At 52.2% G+C, this 19,421-nt stretch overlaps 1 protein-coding gene across 1 annotated transcript in view; it reads left to right on the plus strand.

Moving 5' to 3' along the window:
* MYO18A (myosin XVIIIA) overlaps nucleotides 1-18,445 on the plus strand; it is a 141,145-nt gene extending 122,700 nt beyond the window's left edge. Inside the window, 5 exon segments of the mRNA XM_033171487.1 lie at nucleotides 746-885; nucleotides 2,173-2,217; nucleotides 7,245-7,367; nucleotides 16,923-17,007; nucleotides 17,010-18,445. Coding sequence (XP_033027378.1) covers nucleotides 746-885; nucleotides 2,173-2,217; nucleotides 7,245-7,367; nucleotides 16,923-17,007; nucleotides 17,010-17,069 — 453 coding nt within the window. The 3' untranslated portion in view covers nucleotides 17,070-18,445.
* Nucleotides 18,446-19,421: the final 976 nt, after the last annotated feature.

Here is a 19,421-nt window from a genome sequence, read left to right on the forward strand (position 1 = left end):
TAGCTTTCTTCATTTTGGCAGGCTAATTTAGGAGTGGGAAGGAAAAACACACCGTTGTTGTTAAATGGTTGGGAATCAGAAATCCTTGATATAAAAAGGACCTCCTTCACCCACCGCATAGTTAAACTGTGGAACTCCCGTCCTCAGGAGGCAGTGATGGCCACCCACTTGAATGGCCTCAAGAGGGGATTGGACAGATTCATGGAGGGGGAGAGGGCTATCAATGGCTCCTAGCCATGATGTCTCTGCCCTGCCTCCACAGTTGGAGGCATCAGTGCTTCTGAATACCAGTTGCTGGAAACAGCAGGAGGGGAGAGTTGCTCTTGCCTTTGCTTGCAGGGTTCCCATAGACATCTGGTCACTGTGAGAACAGGAGGCTGGACTAGATAGGCCATGGGCTGTTCTTATGTTCTTGGAGAACTATTGCAGAGATCTAACAGTTTCTTTCTCCACCCCCTGTTCTTGGGTGCACACTTGGTTAGGGCAAGACCCTTGGCTTCACCATTGCTCCGTGCAAACTGACGGAGCCCCACCCTGCTGGGTCACCCCTGCAGGAGCACTTGTTAGTGATGGGCAAGAGGTTTGCCTCCCTCCGCTACTACTTGTACAGACCAGAGAGCTGGGTTACCAGCAGCAGCAGCAGCAGCATGGACCACTTGCATGTGTGGGGAGAACGGCACAGCGGGATCTGAAAGGTCCCTGTCACGCTCCCAGAGTCATTCTCACTTCTCTCCTCCTTTTCCAGGAGATGGACCTGGAGAGCTTAGAAGCTGCGAACCAGAGCTTGCAGTCAGACCTGAAGCTGGCCTTCAAGCGGATCGGTGACCTGCAGGCTGCCATCGAGGACGAGATGGAGAGTGACGAGAACGAGGAACTCATCAACAGGTAGGCGATGGGCGGGGACTGGGGGGCAACCAAATGAGCTCTCCTTCTAGGCTTTGCTGCGTAACCCTCGCTTGGCATAAGAGCATTAAGCAAAATCCTCTTGCCAGGGTGGGGAACCTGCAGGTGTCATGCAACTCCTGCCTTTCTAGGCCATTGGCTGTGCTGGCTGCTGGGAGCTGAAGTCCAGCCCCAGCAGGGGGGGGGGGCATGTTCCCCACCATGGGCCTAAGGCCTTCCCCCTAGCATGGTGTCCTCCAAAGAGGAGGCCAGGCAGTTGCCTCTGGGAAGCTCCCAAGCAGGGCGTGATGGCAGTGGACAGCCAGAGGTAGACTGCCCTTGGACACAGAGGCTCTGTGTAACTATTATCACCAATGGTTGTGGAATAAGCCCATCTTCCGAACACCTTTCAAGCCATGTTTTATGTTATTGGGAAACATAAAATACAGTAGTGGGTAATTATTATAACTTGGGCAACCTTTTTTAAAGGAGAAAAGAAAAGAAGCATAGGGTTGTATCCAACTAGGTTGTACTCAGAGTAGACCCCTTGAAATTAATGGGCCCAAGTTAGCCATGCCCATTAATTTCACTAGGTCTACACTGCATTGGATGCAACCCATATCATGTTACTGAGCCAATATAACTTGTTTTCCATGGGCCTGCTCTTCAGGAGGGCTGGCATTGGCTACAACTGGGTATTTTCAGCCCTGCTCATTGCGCCCTTGCAGTTCCCATCAAAAACTATTGCAGAGAGCAGTTGAAAGAGATGGGCATGTTTAGCCTGCAGAAGAGGGGAGTGAGAGGAGGTATGGGGGCCATCTTCAAATATCTAAGGGTCTGCCACGTGGAAGATGGAGCAAGATTGTTTTCTGCTGCTCCCAAGGGGAGGACCCAAACCAATGGGCTCAAATGACAAGAAATGAGATTCCGACTAACCATCAGGAATAACTTTCTGGCGTTAAGAGCTGTTTTACAGTGGAATGGTCTACCTCAAAAGGGGGTGGACTCTCCTTCATTGAAGGCTTTCAAACAGAGGCTGCGTGTCAGGAAGTCTTTAGCTGTGATTCCTGCATTGCAGGAGGTTGGCCTGGACGTCCCTCAGGTCCCTTTCAACTCTACGATTCTATGAACGAGTCCCCCTGTCACGCTCTTCTCTCCCCAGCTTCGCTTCTCGTTTTTGGTTGCCCATCTTCCCTTCTCCCTCGTCCTTGTCCCACCTTCCTGTGGTGTTTTTTGCCTGTTTTCTCCCTCTCCCTCTCCCATTCCCCCGCCCCCCGCCCCGTTCTCCAGTTTGCAGGACATGGTGACAAAGTTCCAGAAACGCAGGAATAAGCTGTGAGGATGAGTTTCTCTCCCTTGGTTTCTAGTAACCCTTTTGTTACTCCTAACCTCAAGCATGCCACGGAGGGAGGAGGTGGGGGGGCCACAGGGCCTTCCCCCACCCCCCAATGTAGTTGCATGCCCCCCTTCCTTGCGTGCGCATTGGCCTGGTATGCTCTAACTCTGTGTTTGCTGTGTCCCAAATGGGAAACTAATCGTAGGGTTGGAGGGGAGGGATTTGTGTGTGAAGAAGGGGTTGCTGAGTCGAGCCTTGTTTGGTTTCTGATCCTGGAGGGGGAGAGTATTGTTTGTTTGTTTATATCCTGCCTTCTTCCCAGAGCCAGGCTAACCCCCCCCCCAAGAGATAAAGTAAGATTCTAGTCCTCAGGGCTGATCCAGCCAATAGGCAGCATGATGCCACTGCCCCAGGCAGCAGAAGCTCCCAAGTCAATCACCCAGAGAAGCAGTTCTCTCATCAGTGCTGATTTGGGGTGAGATCGTGGCCATTTTGGGCAAGATCTTGCCTGAAATCCCCTGAGTGCAAGGCGGCAGAACAGGTCACACTGATTCTGACAGCCCTCATTCTGAAAAGAAGGGTTGATTTAAACAGGAGCAAAGGAAGCTGTCATAATTTTGCATAGCCAGATCCATCTAGCTCAGTTTTGTCTACACTGACTGGCAGCAGCCCTCCAGGGTTTCACGCAGCAGGTCTTCTTTCTCCCAGCCCTACATGGAGATGCCAGTGAGGGACCTTCAGCATGCAAAGCAGATGCTCTGTACCGCAGAGGTGCAGCCCTCCTCCAATTCTTTCCTTCAGTTCTCCCTCCCAGTTCTTTTGTTGGATCACCTGTTGTTGGTGAATTCTGGTGATTCTCCCAGTGGGCACATCTGTCCACGTGGCCCCCCTGTGGGCAGTGGGTGCATTGAGGATCCAGCACACCAGCTCAACTGGCTTTACACACACAGCATTTTTGAGCAAACACTTCAAAATGGTTGTGTGTGGGGGGGCACTGCAAAGTCTTTGCAGGCAGACCGGTTGCATAGAAGGGCATTGGCTGTGACCCCCACGTTGGGTGGTTCCACTGGGTGTGAGGGTGAGATAGTCCTGAGAGAACCTCAGAAGAGCCTGCTGGTCTAACATCCTGTTCTCACAGTGGCCAACCAGGTGCCCCCATGGCAAACCCTCCAAGCACAAGAGCCCTCTCCCCTCCCGGGGTTTCCAGCAACTGGTATTCAGAAGTGTGGCTGCCTCCAACCGTGGAGGTATGAGATTGGTGCTGGCACTGTAGGAAAGCGCAGCCTTGTGGAGAATCGTGTGCTAAATGGGTGGGTGGGCTTCTTCACCCTTCTTTTTGAATCATTGCTTTACTGCCTCGCTCTAGGTGCTTGGGAAGTGTGGGCGGGGGGGGGGGGCAGAGATGTCCACCGGGAAGACGCTTTTGAGCACCCAGAGTTTTTGATACCTGGAATAACTGCTCATCATAAGATGAATTCCAACAACCTGGACAACATTCTGCGTGCCCCCCGCCCCCCGTGACTGCCCTCTGAGCCCAGGATCCTGGCTCTCCTGCTGCAATGGCTGTGATGGCAGAGCCTCTTTCTCCCCCGAGCCGAAGATGGGCTTGGCTGTGGTTGTGGCAGGATCTATACGGGCTAATGATAAATGTAATCTTGTGTAGCAGTGATAGAGGGCCGCTAGAGCCTTGTTGTCACACACAATTAATGTCCCCCACAGTTCAGTCTGCGTTTGTTCGTTCCCCGGTGATTTAGATCCCAGTTAACTAATGGAACGCCAGCCTGGACATAAATTGCCTTTGACGGGAGGTTTAATTCCAACAATTTAAAATCTCAGCTGCCCCCCTGAGTTTGTTTACGGGGCTCCTTAGATTTCTTTGTGGTTTTTTTTTTTCTCCCAAGCAAACAAAACAAACCCCAAAACACCCTGTCTCCTGGCATTTATTCCCAGAGATGGAGATGTTAGGTTAATCAAGGGGACCTCGTTGCTTTGAATTTAACAAGGAAGATTCGGATTCAGGAGAGGGGCTTGCCCATTGCTATGCGCTTCCCTCCCGGATGGAGGAAATGAAGAATAGCGTTCATTTTTAAGTTCGCATTAGATATCCATTAAGTGGAGGAGATGTAGAGGCTGTTCCTGCAAAGTTTCCTGGGGGTGGGGGGGAAGGGCCGGGGTGTTCCCCCACGGTCGTTCCACTTAGCTCCCTGAAAAACCAGGCAAAGAGTTATTGAGCCCAGCGAGGTGGGAATGAGAAATAACACCCCGATCTGCTCGTAAACGCACTTGTTATTGCCGTAATCCTAATGAAAGCGGTAAACAGCCCCTGTATTAGAGGAGAGATTATACGGGGACAGCTCTAAACGTGTAGGAATAGTTCCTGTCCCACCCCCACCCCCACCCCTTAAAAAAAAACCACGCACAACTGTGCTTTTCGGTGCTCGAGGCAATCAATACACTTATGGACGCTGCCTATAAATTTAGAGACTTTAAGCCGGATGGGGGCTGCATTTACGTGCACATATAAATCAGCCCTCGCTACCCTGTGGTGGAGGGGGGGCGGTGTTTCAGTTCGCTTGGGGCCATAAATCTTTGCCCAGCTGAGTAGCTGCCGTGCAGGGCCCGCTAAACTCCCAGTTTACCAGGGGACAGCGGAGTGTAGCTCTTCTCCACCATTGCCTTAATCTGATGCTCTTGGCAGAGGAGGAGGTGGAGGGCTGTAAGAAAGGAAGCCTTGCTCCCTTTCCTGTCCCCAGCAGCTCTGCAATATCCCCCTTTCCCCCCCTCTTAACATCTGCCTGCTGTCTCTACCATCTATTATCTTTGCAGGCCCATAATTCAGCTGGCGATGGGCAGGGGGTGGGGTGGAGATTGATGCCAGGAGTCTGGGCTGGGCTGGACGGAGAGGAAATGTGTTTTGAGGTGGTCCCCCCCTTTCTTTTAATGAGCTGAACTCATCGTATTGGCAGAGGAATGAGCCTTTGACTCTTTGCATTAGCCAACTCTTGGGGGATTTGAAGGTTTAATGGGCCTGCCCCTCAGGTGTACCTCACCTTGAGGGGTCTCTCTCTCTCTCTCTCTCTCTCTCTCTCTCTCTCTCTCTCTCTCTCTCTCTCTCTCACTCACTGTTTTGTAGATCCTTCCCTTTTGTCCCCTCTACACTCTACAACACCCTCAATTTTCCCCTACACAGTCCCGTTCTGAGCCTCCCCTGTGGGAAATATCACTATGATATGAATGAGAAGGGGTGGTGGTGGTGGTGGAGATGGCTTCTTTATACCAGCTCATCCGATACGGCTTCTTTTCCTCCAGACAGGCTAATTTTTCTGCTGGGAATCTCTGGCCCTGTAGGGATCCTGCGGGGTGTGTGTGTGTGCTCCTTGAAAATGCAAACAGAAATTTCTTAGCCTCCTCAACAAACTCCAGGAATGGAGAAGGGAGAAGCTAAATAGAAACACACTCCTTTAACTTCTGTGTGGTTGGAGGCTGCAGTGGGGTGAGAGAGACCTTGCGGAAGATGGGTTTGGGGTGTGTGTGGATTTGACTGGGGGGGAGGAGAAAGGGGTGCCGCTGTCAGGTAGCCTGAGGTCTTCCAGGGTTGGCTGGTTGGTTTATTTTACTGCATTTATACCCCATGTTTTCCTACAAAGAGCTCGTGATGGTGTACCTAGTTCTCTCGCCACTCATATACCCCACAACAACCCTGTGAGGTAGGTTAGGCTGAGAGAGGCAGCGACTGGCCCAAGGTCACACCAGTGAGCTTCATGGACCGAGTGGGGGATTCAAACCCCAGTCTCCCAGTATTGAGTGTCGGAGTCCGACACTCAGTAACAGCTATACCACATTGGATGTCAGAGAAAGAGTCCCCTGGCTGGGAATGAAATCCAGGGTGTGGAGGTGAAAGTGGCAGATCCTAAGCACTAAGCCAGTAGGTAGGAAGAGCTGTGCTTCCCTGCCTGCCTGAGCACCATTGTGGGTCTCCTGGGTGCACAGCTCTAAGCAGATCCTCAGAGGCAGGAGCATATTGTGAGAATCGGGAATGACATCATGGCTCACAAAAATAAGTTGAAGCTGACGGTTGAAGACCCTTGAAGGCAGCTCGGCAGTTACCCACAGAGAGGCTCAAGAGGCTGTTGGCTGTCTCCTGCTCCGCAGGGTAGGGTGATGGATCTGAGCATAGCACAGACTTCTCTGTCTCTGTCTCTCTCCAGCTCTCCAGGCCAGCGGGCATGCAACGTTCTGGTTTAAAATACATTTCAGGGATGGAGAATGGCGCAGGCACACAAACCTCACCACCCTCTCTCCCATGCCCCTGACACTTGTCCACGTTGGGTGCTTTCCAGGTGCAGCTTTGTTTAAGCTGCTGGAGACAGCAGTTCTTCCTCCCCCAGAGAGTCAAAGGTGCATCAGAAGCAGGATTTGGCCTCTGAAATCTGGAGGGGAAAGACTATCCTGCACACTCCTTCTGCCTTCACCTCTGGCGAAGAAGGCCCTGTAGGATTTTGGGTTGTTTTGAAAACCTTCTTGACCGAGGGCTGAATGTTGTGTATATGCAGACCACAGGGAGGCGAAGCCTGTATCCAGCCACATCCAGCTCCCCTCACCATAAGAGAGCCTGGCTGCTGGATCAAGCCAGAGGGGGCCCTTCCAATCCAGCATCCGGTTCTCACAGGGGCCAACCAGGTGCCTCTTTGGGGAAGCCCACAAGCAGGATTCGAGCACAAGAGCAATTCTCCCCACTTACGATTCCCAGCATTTACTGCTTCTACAGTGGAGTTAATCTTTCTCTCTGGCCTTGGACAAGGTCAGAAGGATGTTCCGAGGATTTTTAAACCCCAGTCTGTTCATCAGCATGTGCCATCCTGTTCTAATCAAGGTGAGGTTGGGAGGTGGGTCCCTCCTCCTCAACTGCCAATTAACTCTTCTTGGCTGGCCCTCCTAAGTACCTTTCTGTGCATGTCGAATATGATCCAGGCGCCTGCCCTGGGAAGGACAAGTTCTGATGCAGCCCTTTTTCCTCCTGTTCCAGTGAGGGCGACTCGGACGTCGATTCTGAGCTTGAGGACCGTGTGGATGGTGTCAAATCATGGCTGTCCAAGAACAAGGGGTCTTCGAAGACGGTCTCTGAGGACGGCAGCCTGAAGAGCAGCAGGTTAGCATTATGGGGCCCTGGAGGATCCCCTCCCCAGCCTCCATTCCTCCTCCTCCTCCTCCTTTTACCCACCTCCTCGCCACTGGAATCAAGTTGGTGCAATGCAGCCTGGAGGGAGGGCAGTTCCCAGCATCCACTTTCTGTCTGCATATGGGGCCTTCTTCTGGGAAAGGATTCTTGCAGGTGGGTTCCCAGGAAGAGAATCTCTGTCTCTGTCCAGAGACTCCAGACAATGAGTGAGGAGCTGGGATCCCAAACTACAGTTAGCTGTGGCTGATGGAATGGATCCCCTAGGTCTTCCCCTGGGCCACTATTGTGCCCCCTGGAGCTTGGCCAGACACCTCGTGAATCTTCACACACACACACACACACACACACATTTTCCTTGCAGGCATTCTCAAGCCCCACTTTCCTTGGGAGGGGTGACCGTCATCCCAAGGGGTGCAGTGCCTTCCTTCCCCTGCACCCATCTCTCTTGGGGAGAATGCCAAGTAGGCCAGGAAGGGGGCCCTGCTGGGGGCATAAGAACATAGGAAGGGCCCTGCTGGTTCTGGCCATCCAGTCCAGCCTTCTGTTCTCACAGAGACCCACCAGATTCCCCAGTGGGAAACCCACAAGCATACATACATGCATAATTTTATGTGTATGCCACCTTCCCACAGTTTCAAACCATGCTCACGGCAGCTTATAACATGGGGAAAAACACATGACTGCAACATACCAAAAGTAGTGAAAACAAAATAAAACATTAAAAAATACATAACCATATGGAACAGTTTCTGCATAAATCACAAGAAGATCTAAAATAAAGTTTTTTTAAAAAAAAACCTCAACAGCAACCCAAGAGTCCATTCAGCAGCCTCCGCTTTTGTAGCTGGAGTCAGTCGGGGGGCCTCCCAAGCCAGATGGAAAAAGGCCTTCAGGAAAGAAGGGAGCGTGTCATCCTGGACTCTCAGCACAAGAGCACTCTCCCCTCCTGTGGTGTTCAGAAATAGTGCTGCCTCTAGCTGTAGTGACCAGGGCCAGAGGGGTCTCTGCAGCCTTGGCCACGAGCCCTTCAACCCTCAAGAGCCCTGAACCCTCAAGAGCAGAAAGTGAAGGCAATCCTCTCCCCACCACCCTGTCCTCCTTGTTCCGCCTCCATTCCACAAGCTCAGGCTACCAGAAGGGGGTCAGCGGCTACCTGCCTGTTGGCTCCTGAAGAGGGTGCCTTGCTGGAGCGGCCCAGCCAGCCACTCGCCAGCCCTCTCCCTCTCCCTCCCCTTCTTCTCCTGTTCAGAGTCTTTGGAAGTGACCAGGAACCAGACGGGCTATTTATAGGACACCTGTTGCCATGGCAACCAGCCGCACTGAGCCGAGGCAGCCTGATGCTGATGGCTGGCGCGGGCTGAGGGAGGGTGCCTGCCTGCCTGCCTGCCTGCCTGCGGGTGTTACAAGGGCCTTTTGTGTTCCCCTGAAGTGGCAGGGGAGGCAATGATCCCTCTCTGGGGTGGGGTGGGGGTTGAGAAGTCCCTCCCTGACCCCCCTCCCCATGCCCGCAGCTGAGCGGGTGCAGAAAGGGTGGCAGCAGCAGCAGCGCTAGTGGACCTTGCCCACCCCAATCCCAGCGCACTCCTCAAGCGAGCGCCTGCTGAGCGGGAATTGGGTTGGGTGTTTGCTTCAAAGCCATTTCTCACTTGGGGGATTCAACCACCCTGCCCCCCCACCAATGCACACCCCTCCCCTCCCCTTTCCTTCCTTCCCCCAAAGCCACCCACACGTGCCATGTGCCAAGCAGAGGAAGATCTGAGGCACACTCTTAATTGGTTTAATTTATTCTTCGGCATGGATGTAAAACATTTTGTTATGGAAGATAATGCCCCCTTTTTGCCAATGCTGGGAATCAATTGTTACGTGCCGCCAGCGTTTTTCAGGTAGTTGACAACAAAATTAATTGAAATCAATAGCGGCTTTTTTTCTGGGGGAGGGGGAGGGGGGAAGCAATGGTGTAGAACAATGCCTTAATTTGCATGATGCTTTCCTGTGAAAGTTAATTCTTTCGTAGACACAGTGTTGGGCTGTTTCCTTTCTGGATCTTCTTTCTCCCTTTCCCCCTCCCACATGCGCACTCAACCTCTCCCACTCTCTCCTCCTCCCCCCCCTCTCTCTTACACACACGCACCCCTACCCTTGAATTTACTGCCTCTCTCTTTCTGTGCTCTCCCTTCCACTTTCCACCTGCCCGTCAGAACCGCCCTGAACTCAGTTGCTAAAGAGGGCAAGGAGGCTGATGAGAGGCCCGCCTCCGTCATGAGCTCCCTAAGCTACAGGAAGCGGGGCAACCTCAAGGACTCCATCGGGGGCAAAGGGGACGAGGAGACCCTTTTCTCCACCCTGAGCGAGCGCCCGGACTCCCCCACCCGCTCCTTCCGCAAGGCCAAGCGCAACTCGGGGGCCGGGGGCCTGGATGACAGCAGCTCCGTCGCCTCGTGGAAGAAGCCCACCAGAGTGGTGGACGACCTGGACGAGAGGGGCTCCGTCCCTCCCAGCCCTTCTCTGAAGCCAGCAGCCAGCTCTGCCATAAGGGGCTGGAGAAACGCTGGTCCATCTCGGCCGCGGAGTTCGACAAGACCTCAGTTCTGTCCGCTCCCATGAGTCATGGCGGGGCCTCCTGGGGCGGCCTGGATTCCCGGGAGCAGGATGCCAGGTCATCTCTCAGCTTCGCGCTCTCCAGCCCAGGCAGTTTGCGGCGGAGCACCTCCCGTCTGGACGACCTCAGCCCTTCCTACAGCCGCCCGGGCTCCCGCCTCTCCATGGGCCACTCCCAGCTGGACGACGCAGCCAGCATTGCCCCCAGTGACTCCTTCTCCCTCTACAGCCAGCACTCCCTTTCCCGCAGCCTCTCTGTGCCCCCACGGCCTCGCAGCTCTGCCGCAGATGAGCTGCAGGCAGAGGACCCCAACATCCGGCCCGTCAGCCACCGCAGCTACCTGGACCCAGACCTGGAGGCGGCCATCAATGAAGTGCTGAGCTACAAGCCTGTCAAGTTCAAGCGTTCCAGCCTGGATCCTGACTCGGATGACGACGACAGGAAGAGTATGCGGAGCACCAAGAGTGCCGTCCTGGCGGAGCACTCGGCCGAGCACCCGGCCAGCAGCCTGCGCAGGTCAGCCTCGGCCTTGGATTTCTCCAGGCCTCGTGGCACAAAGGGCAAGGGGAGGAGGAGAAGCTCCAGTGAGTCCTCTTCCTCCTCCTCCTCGTCCTCTTCCCCGGAGCGGCAGCGGAAGAGCTCAAAGAAGCGCTCCAAGAAGTCCAAGAAGAAGTCGAAGAAGAAGAAGAAGAAGCAGCGCTCGCGCTCGGGGTCCTCAGAATCATCTTCCAGCGGCTCGTCGGGCTCTACTGTCTCTTATCGCAGCAACTCCAGTGTCAAGAAGGGCCCCAAGCGGGGAGGCCCAGGCTCCGAAGGGGAGGATGTTTCCAGGGAGGGCCCCGGGGCCGGGAAGTCCAGCAAGCAGCTCAAGAAGGAGGAGAAGCAGCACAAGAAGGAAGTGGACAGCCTGATGATGAAGTACCTGTATCGTCCAGAGAGCGACTAAGGCAGGTGGCATGGAGGCAGTTGTGTGCCAGGTGTGAGCACGGCGTTCCTGACTAACCTCTAACCAGGGGGAGGGGGCGGGAGGCCCTCCAGGCTGGATTTGAGCCTTATCCTGGATCAGCGGCAGCTCAGCTTACCCAACCGGAAGGATGTCCAGGTTCTTCTTCCCTGCATGCTGACAGTGGATGGACGGCATGGGTCGACTTAGCCTCGGAGTGTGCATGTGTTTGGTGTGTCTCCCCAGTCACTAACCTCATCCTTTTCAGGGCGGATCCTGACTCCTGTGCACTGGGCTTCTGGGTCCTCCCTGCTCAGTCAAGGGGGCGGCACCTAACCTGCTTGGCACAGGGTAGTAGTGGGGAAATCGTTTGTTTCATTTCAAGTTATGCATCGCTTCCTATAAAACATCTCCAGGAATTCAACAATAACGGAGAGGGGGATAGTTTCCATTGCACTAGCCGAAATCCTTAAAGCTAACATAGCGGGCACATTTGGATGCAGCCCAACGAAAACAATTTCACATATTTTATTTAAGACATTTGTATAACGCTTAATCGCTTGTGTTTCTCAGCGGCGTACGTAAAAAAAAAAAAAAAAGACAAACTGGATAAATTGAAACGGTGAAATAGAAATCTACGATAAAACCGAGGGCTATCTTGAAAAGGCTGCCAGAACGAGGAAGCCTCAGCCGTGCGCCTGAAGTTCTGCAGGGAGGGTTGTCTGTCTAATCTGACTGAGTTGAGAGAGGGCTTCCACAGGCTTGAACGCACTGATGGTAAAAAGCGATTAGAACAATTTCATATATAAAAAACAATTTCAAGTCCAATACAGATAACGGGCTGGGAAGAAGAGAAGAAGAAGAAGAAGAAGAAGAAGAAGAAGAAGAAGAAGAAGAAGAAGAAGAAGAAGAAGAAGAAGAAGAAGAAGTATATCTCCCTTTATTGAGAAAGGGAGGTCTTCAGATGACATGGCCTGCCTGATGTTGAAGCCAAGCTCCTCTTTGTGGTTGGAGCACGGCTTCCTGCTGTCAATGGTGGCCTGGCTGTTCCTGCCATGCAGAGGTTCTCGGCATCATTGGTGGGAGTTATTATTATTATTATTCCAGTGGTACCCTGGGTTACGTACGCAATCCGTTCCGGGTCCTGGTGCATAACGCGGGCGCATGTATCACGAACGCACAAAACCCCTGGAAGAAGTGCAAGTTGAGCGCTTCTGCACATCCGGGGGTTGCGCACACTCCAGAAACACTTCCGTGTTGTGGGCGTTTGCAACTCGAACATCCGCAACACGGGGTGTGCGTAACCCAGGGTACCACTGTATTATTATTATTCCTTGACAGGCCTCAAGGCAGCTTACAGATAAAAACAAGAATTACTAAAAACATAGAAAAAAATATCATTAAAAAACAATTAATCATTGATAGAATTAAAACTATATGCACACATAAAATATACATACAGGTGCACCTCTGCAGGGAGGCAGTTCCACAGCTTTGGGGCTGCCACAGAGAAGGCCTCCTCCCTCTGGGCCACCACACCCCCAGCCACTGAGGGTGGAGGAACTACCAATCTCAGCACCCGAGAAAGTTTGTAGGGAGGGAGGCGATCTTTCAGCTATTTGGGTGTATGTATATCTAAATCAGTTTCCCCTTGGCCCAGTCAAAGATCAAGCCTCCATCCAATAAATGCAGCCCTTTTCTGGGCGGACCCAGTTCCAGGTTGGAATCCAACTTGAGTTTTGGGTGTACGTGTTTCTCCTGTCTGAATGGACTATTCAGGGTCAGGTGAGCAAGCCCTCCTGATTGCCACCAGGGCAGTTCTGCGGAACCAAACAAAACCCTGCCAGCCCTGGACCACCGCTTGCCCCAGCACTTTTCCCACCCTCCAAAACCCAAGGTGCCCTTCACGCCTGCAGTGTGTGCCACCATGCACAGGTGCCAGGCTCTGTCCAGCTCTGGAAGGCCATCATTGTGCAGGCCTGACCTGGAGGATTCTCCCCCCCCCCACTGCCTGCATCCTCACAAGCAGTATTCTCCTCATCTTCTCCCCAGTTCTCCCCCTCCTCCCGGCCACTGCTGGCTTGGTTTTATTTTGGCGTGTGGCACAGGAGATGCCAGGGTGCGTCTACCTTGGCCAGAGAGAAGAGAGTTCCCAGAGGGGGGCGGGATGGAGAGCCATAAGAAAGCCATGTCTCTCTCAGAGTGTCACGGCTGCTCTGAAGGCTTGAACATCTCCTGATGAGGCTGCGCTTGGCAGCTGCGCACGCCCAGGTTGGGAGCCTTTGTTTGCCCACTTCGAAGATGTGACAAGGGAGAGGCGGCTGTGTGTGTGTTTGCCTCTGCAGCGAGCATTTCGAAGGGAAGCAATGGCAGCGAAAGCAAGATTGTGTGCGCGTCCTTCTCCCCCCCCCCCCCGCCGCCAATCCCTAACAAAAATTTATTTGTGTATTAAATGGTTTCCGACAGCTTTGAATGGGAGAATTATCTCAAAAAGAGAGACCTCATTTTCTCTCTTTTATTTCCTTCTCCCCGCCCCCGCCCCCCGCACTTTTTTTTTTTTTTAAAGACAATTTCTCTTTAAAATGTTCAATTACTATTGCAGCCTCCCGCAGCTGGGGGAATGTTGTGCTTTAGATTTCTTAATGCACTTAACGCTCCAGCTGCCATAACAAGAAATGGAGCTGGGAGGGGCAGGATTGGGTTCGGGTGCGTGAGTAAGAGAGGGAGGCGAGGGGGGGTGGAGAAGGAAAGAGAAGAAGGAAGAAAATGTGTCTCTTTTTCCTCTAAGCAACTGTGCAAACAGGGTGTGGAATCACTGAGAGCTGGAAGGAGGGACAAGGGAGGTCCTTTAGTGAGTCTGTAATGCACAGACTTCTTTTCTCTCCCCCGCAACCCATCTTAAGCACACACACTCCCTGTTTTCTGTCATCACTCCTGCAACTTTCACACAGTTTGGCCAGGTGTGTGTTTGCGAGAACAGCAAGAGATTCGGCGGATGTGCCCGACACTGTGTGCATTGTGGGAAAGAAACCTGTGTTGTTGTTTTTTAAAAAAAATCAATCCAGGTTTTCATCCTGAGAAAGAAGGGTATCAAAAGTCTGCGAAGCACGTCCCCCTCCCTCCCCCAAGGCGTTCTGGAGTGTCAAATAGTTTTATGGGTTTTATGGATTCCTTTTACGGCTTGGCCTGTTGCTCTTTTCCCGTCCTCGGCTCACAGAGATGCTTCCCTGTCTCTAGTGTGGTGGAATGGGACTTGATTCCTTTCACAGCTGAATTGCTCCGATTCGCACTCCACAAAACACAAACCGAAACGGCAACCGTCCTTTGAAGTTCGCCTGATTTTTTCCTATCTGAATTTTTCCATGTCATTCTCCAGTGCAAAAAAAAAAAAAATGCATTTACTGGGGTTAAAGTGTCTGTAGAAATGCATAAATTAGTGAAAATAACATACCAAAAAAATGCTTTACAGTAATGAATGTCGCTTGCAAAAGTGTATTAGGCAGGATTATTATTTATTATTTATCTGTAACATATGTTGCTTGATTGTAAACAAGAAACAACAGAACAGCCACCTCAAAGCTGTTTGCAATTAGGATTGCATACGAAATATGTCTGCGTTAGGAGAAATTTGAAGTAAAAGGCTGCCGAGTTTTCGCGAGGACTTTTACACACACACACACACACACACACACACACACAAATTATATATTGGCAGTGACCATTTTGCAGTGACCTGCAACACAACCCCTGCGTTTGCAAACTGACATAGAAAGGTGGAGAACTGAACTTAAAGATTGGGAAAGATGAGGGATTTGAGAGGAAGGGAAATGGACAGCTTCCGCCCGTCCTTCGTCTCCAGGCCATTTGGGCTTATTTAATTTAATAATTTATTGCGTTTATATCCCTCCACCCCCTGGGAATTCCAGGTGTGCATGGCTCTCCCTCATTTAATCCCGACAGCATCCCAGTGAGGTGGGTTACGATGGGAGGCAGGTCACACCTAGCGGGGGCTCCGTGGCCAAGCGGGGAATTCGAACCCTGGTCTCTCCCAGATCCTAGTCCAGTGCTCCAACTGCTGCACCGGCGCTGCCTCTCCCTTACATTGTGCAGGCGTCTGTTTGGGCTCCTCCTCGGTTGGAGAGCCGTCGCAGCTGGTTCTCCCTCCCTCCGGTCTGGATGAGCCTGAAACCTAATGAGGATGAAGAGATCTGAATCGGATTCCCAGAGCTGTAGAGGAAACAGCTGGATCCGCTCGGATCCTGAATTGATTTCAGCTGCCCGACTTCCAGCAAATCCTCGCAAGACTCAAGTGCTGCATTTCCCATTCGCATGTTTGGATTTTAAATTTGTGTCGTGCCCACAGTGGCGTCTCCTAACGGAAGACAGAAATGCTGTTTCAGACGCAACTTAACTAATTTGTGTGGAGTGGGGGGGGGGCAAGCAAGGCTCAGTTGCAAGGCTCCCACCGCATAGCTCCCCTCCAGCAAATCTTCGTGCCGGGAGGGAATTTCCAAATGGCTCCGCGTAATGAGCGAGTTTGCGAGGTTATTTCTTTCCTCTTCCCCCCCCCTTTCCCCGAGCGTGGCTTGCAACAGATAGGGGTGAAATTTCCAACAAATGCCTGATTTGCTACAGATTATTTGCTTAGCTCTGCTAACTAGGGGGAGAGTAAATCACTGCAGAATGCCCTGGAAGTGTCTGGGAGAGAGAGGAGAGGAAAAAATATAAAATAAAAATGAATAATGAGCTCTCGTGAAAGTGAGCTGCTGGCTTAACAGTTTGCCGAGGCAAGCAGAGACCCAGAGGAGTGTGGGGGCCCCATCTATGAGCTGGGAAGAGAACCCCTGAATGCCCCACCTTGAGGAAAAAGCTCTATTTTAAATCAAGCTCTGCTTTTTGCAACCTCCCGTTCCTGAGAGAAGCCTTCCTCCAGCCAGCTCTGGCAGAGGGCACATGAGCCTACTCATGTCCCATAATCGCACCATCCAAGCCCCCAATTTCGTAATGAGCACAGGATCCAGTCTTCTGAATATCAGCACCCTTTCCCCCTTCTTTTTAAAAGAAGCCTCCTTTTTCTAGTCCCTAATACAGTGTGAGATCCTTGATGAGATTTCAGGCCAAGTGGAGGCAGGGGTTGGGAGGCGGCACTGGAATGCCAGTAGTAAATCGCAGGAGCTTCATGTCTTGCCCCTTTAGCTTGCAGCGGCAGGATAAATTGTGTGCAGCAGGCAGCAGTTCATTGGCGAACCCACAAGTTATGTGCGTTGCAGGAACCTGCCTTTCTGGGCGCAGGATATGGGTTCTGAACTGCCGTCCTCTCCTGCCCTGGTTAGGCCAGAGCACTCAGAGCTGGCTTGGAAAGTAGAACTTGGACCAGGGCTTGGGGATGCTGGAGGCTTCTGGTGGAAATTGCTTATTCGTTCCATGCCCGGAACAGAAATCAATCCAGCAAATGCGATTGGGATTCACTACTGTTGTCACTTTTAGTCCACAAACGATATGTAATAGATCACACTCCTCCCCCCAATTTGCATTGTGTTTCTTTGCATTGAAAGGAATGGGGGCGGGGAGCATTGCAACAACCAAATTGGCGTAATTTCATCACAGCGTGACTGATCATGTGGCAAAACTGAGTTGCTTCCGGCCTTGTTTTGTAGGATGCAGCTGATGTGTGTGCGTCAGCCAGCATTATAGGGCACAGCAGTGGCCTTCCTGGGGGGTGGGGGGGGGTGGGCAGAAGCCGAGCGGTGAACAAAGGGCATTTTTTTTACAACTGATACTAATCATTAGGCCTCTTGCTGCTACTTGTGCATGTGTGTGAACAGATGGTATTAGAAGCTGGGGGAAAGGCAAGCTTTAGGGTGTCGGTCTGACATGGGCAGGTGACCAGCTTTGAAAACGCAAGCTGCTGATCCTCCGCTTCACTCAGAACAGGCCTCTGCCTCGGTTTTTGACCTTGTCCTCTTGTTTCCCCCTCCCACAGCCCCCCCGGCTATCGGAAATCATTCACCTACGACAAGTCAGACGAGGAGCGAGACACTTTTGACGGCGCCCACAGGTCCAAGCACTCTCCCGGAGCTACCTGAGTGACAGCGACTCGGAGAGCAAGCCGGCAGAGACCACAGCGTAGCCCCAGGCAGGAGCAGGGCAGGCGGGCAGGCAGGCCGTGCGTCTCCCGACCCTCTCGCTCTGTGGTTGGGCATGCCGGGCGCAAACGGGGGGCCTCTCTTCAGCACCAGCCTCCAGCCAGCGCGCTTCCAGGTAGTCTCTTGCCCCTGCCGCCAGCTTGGGGGTGCCGCACGACCATCGTCCTCTTGCATGGGAGAGAAAGGCAAGGACTCTTGAGAGGCCACTTGTTCCTTGCGGCGAAGAGGTGGGCTGGGGGTGGGCGGCCTGGCCACCTTGCTCAGCTGCAGGGAGCCCCACCCCCCACCCGCCACTGCAGCCGGGCTGACCTGCGTGTGGGCCAGAGGGATTTTGCGCTCCTGCCAAGCTTGCCTCCGGTGGCCCCATTTGTGGCTGCAGGACTGTTCCGCGGACAGCAGAGGATGCCAGCCTCCTCCTCGCTTCCTCTGTGTGCGTGCATGAAGGTGTTGGCGGGGGAGCCCTTCTCAACACAGTGCCTGCCCATCTTACATTATAATTTAAATCCATTCTGACCTTTGTGTGATGTCCAAAGAAATGAGAAACACCCCCCCTTTTATTCGAAACGTTTTTTAGAAAAATAGTTGAGCCGAAAAACACAGATGCACTCTCTGTCTTCTGCCTCCCAACCACGGGAGTAAAACCCACCCGCCCTCTAGCTCAAGTCTTTTGAGCACGCACAGCTCATGCCTTGCATGCTGGCACACAAAGCCACGTCATTTCCATGCCCGCATTTTCTTGGGGGGTGGGCACAGGGTGGTGGTTGTTCTGCCACACCTTCTGAGCACCCCTGAGAGGCTCCCTACCTCCAGGAATGCTTTTGTTTTTAAAAGAAAGAGCGGAATGTATCCTCTCTGCCTTCTGCCGTCTCCAACCACACACGCTGTCTTTGCGCAGGAGGTCACAGGTCCCACCCCTTCTGGTAACCAAAATGGCTCAATCGTCCGTCCCCCCCCCCTCCGGCTTGATCCATATTTTATCGCTCATTTTTCACTGCTGTTGGTCCTCCGGCAGACTTCCAAAGGAGCCTCTTTGCATTTTAGCTTCCCCAAACACCCTTTGCTTCCCTGGCCAGGAGCCCCCACTGCCCCCCCAGCCCCAACACTCACCTATAACCCTTGCTAAGTTATACACAAGACTGGACTCTTTGTGGGTGGGGGGGGGGTGGAGAGCTGGGGGCGTCCCACACTGCCAAGCTCCTCTCTCTCTTGTCTGGGTTTGGTTTCTATTATTACTATTTTTTGCACTACTTCAGTTGTGCGTTTGATTTTTTTCTAATTTTATTTTTGGTTCCCTTCCCCTCCCTCGTCTGTCGACTTTAAATAAAATAAATGTCATTTATGGGTAGTGTAAACTCCTCTGGCCGTGGGTGTCTTCTCTGAGTGTGTCAGTGGTGGACTCTCCTTCACCTGAGGATTTTAAACAGAGGTTGGATGGCCCTCTGTCAGGGATTCTTCAGCTGAAATTCCTGCATGGTGGGGGGTTGGACTAGATGGCCCTTGGGGATCCCTTCCACCTTTACAATTCTGTGATTCTGTGGTCCTGGCCAAGGGAAGGGGTGGGGGAGATACGCTTCCCCATATAATGGAGCCATAATTCTGCAAAAAAAAAAAAAAACCCACCAACCTCTATGGTTTGAAGCACACTTTATTCTTATGCTGCACAAAAGATTTATTTCTAGAGTGTGGAAACATAAAGATCATCCGCATTCACAGGAGCCCACCTCCCTGTGTCTTCCTCTCTGTGTGAGTCCCTGATCTGGGCATTCCTCTAGTCCACGAAGAGACAGGTCTAGCACACTTGCCTCCCGTAGAGACGCAGCAGGGAGCTTCCTTTTCAACTGCAGGTAATTCTTCCCTTTGTGTCCACTTTAGAAGTGACAACAATTCAGAGGTGAGTGGAATTGGGGGTGGACGGGTGGACGGGAGTTCACTCTTTTTTGCTTTTGGATGAGAAACTGCCTCATTCGCACTTTCTAAAAGAACGATCCAAGAACTGGAATGCAGACCTTGATTGAAATTCGCTCTTCTCTGAATTTTGCGATGCAGTTTTCCAGCCAGCTAATGTTTGCAAAAATCATTGGGGGAGAAAGTGTGCCTCACAGTGCACTTTCTGTCACAATAACACGAACAAATGCATTATATTAGAGAAAATTGCACACAAAAATGTTTATTTCCTGGATAGGCAAACTAAGGCCCATTCGCCTTCTAAATCCGGCCCACGGACAGTCCTGGAATCAGCATGTTTTTACATGAGTAGAATGTGTCCTTTTATTTAAAATGCATCTCTGGGTTATTTGTGGGGCATAGAATTCGTTCATTTCCTCCAAAAAATATAG

This window comes from Lacerta agilis, chromosome 15, assembly GCF_009819535.1.
Source record: "Lacerta agilis isolate rLacAgi1 chromosome 15, rLacAgi1.pri, whole genome shotgun sequence".
NCBI lineage: Eukaryota > Metazoa > Chordata > Lepidosauria > Squamata > Lacertidae > Lacerta > Lacerta agilis.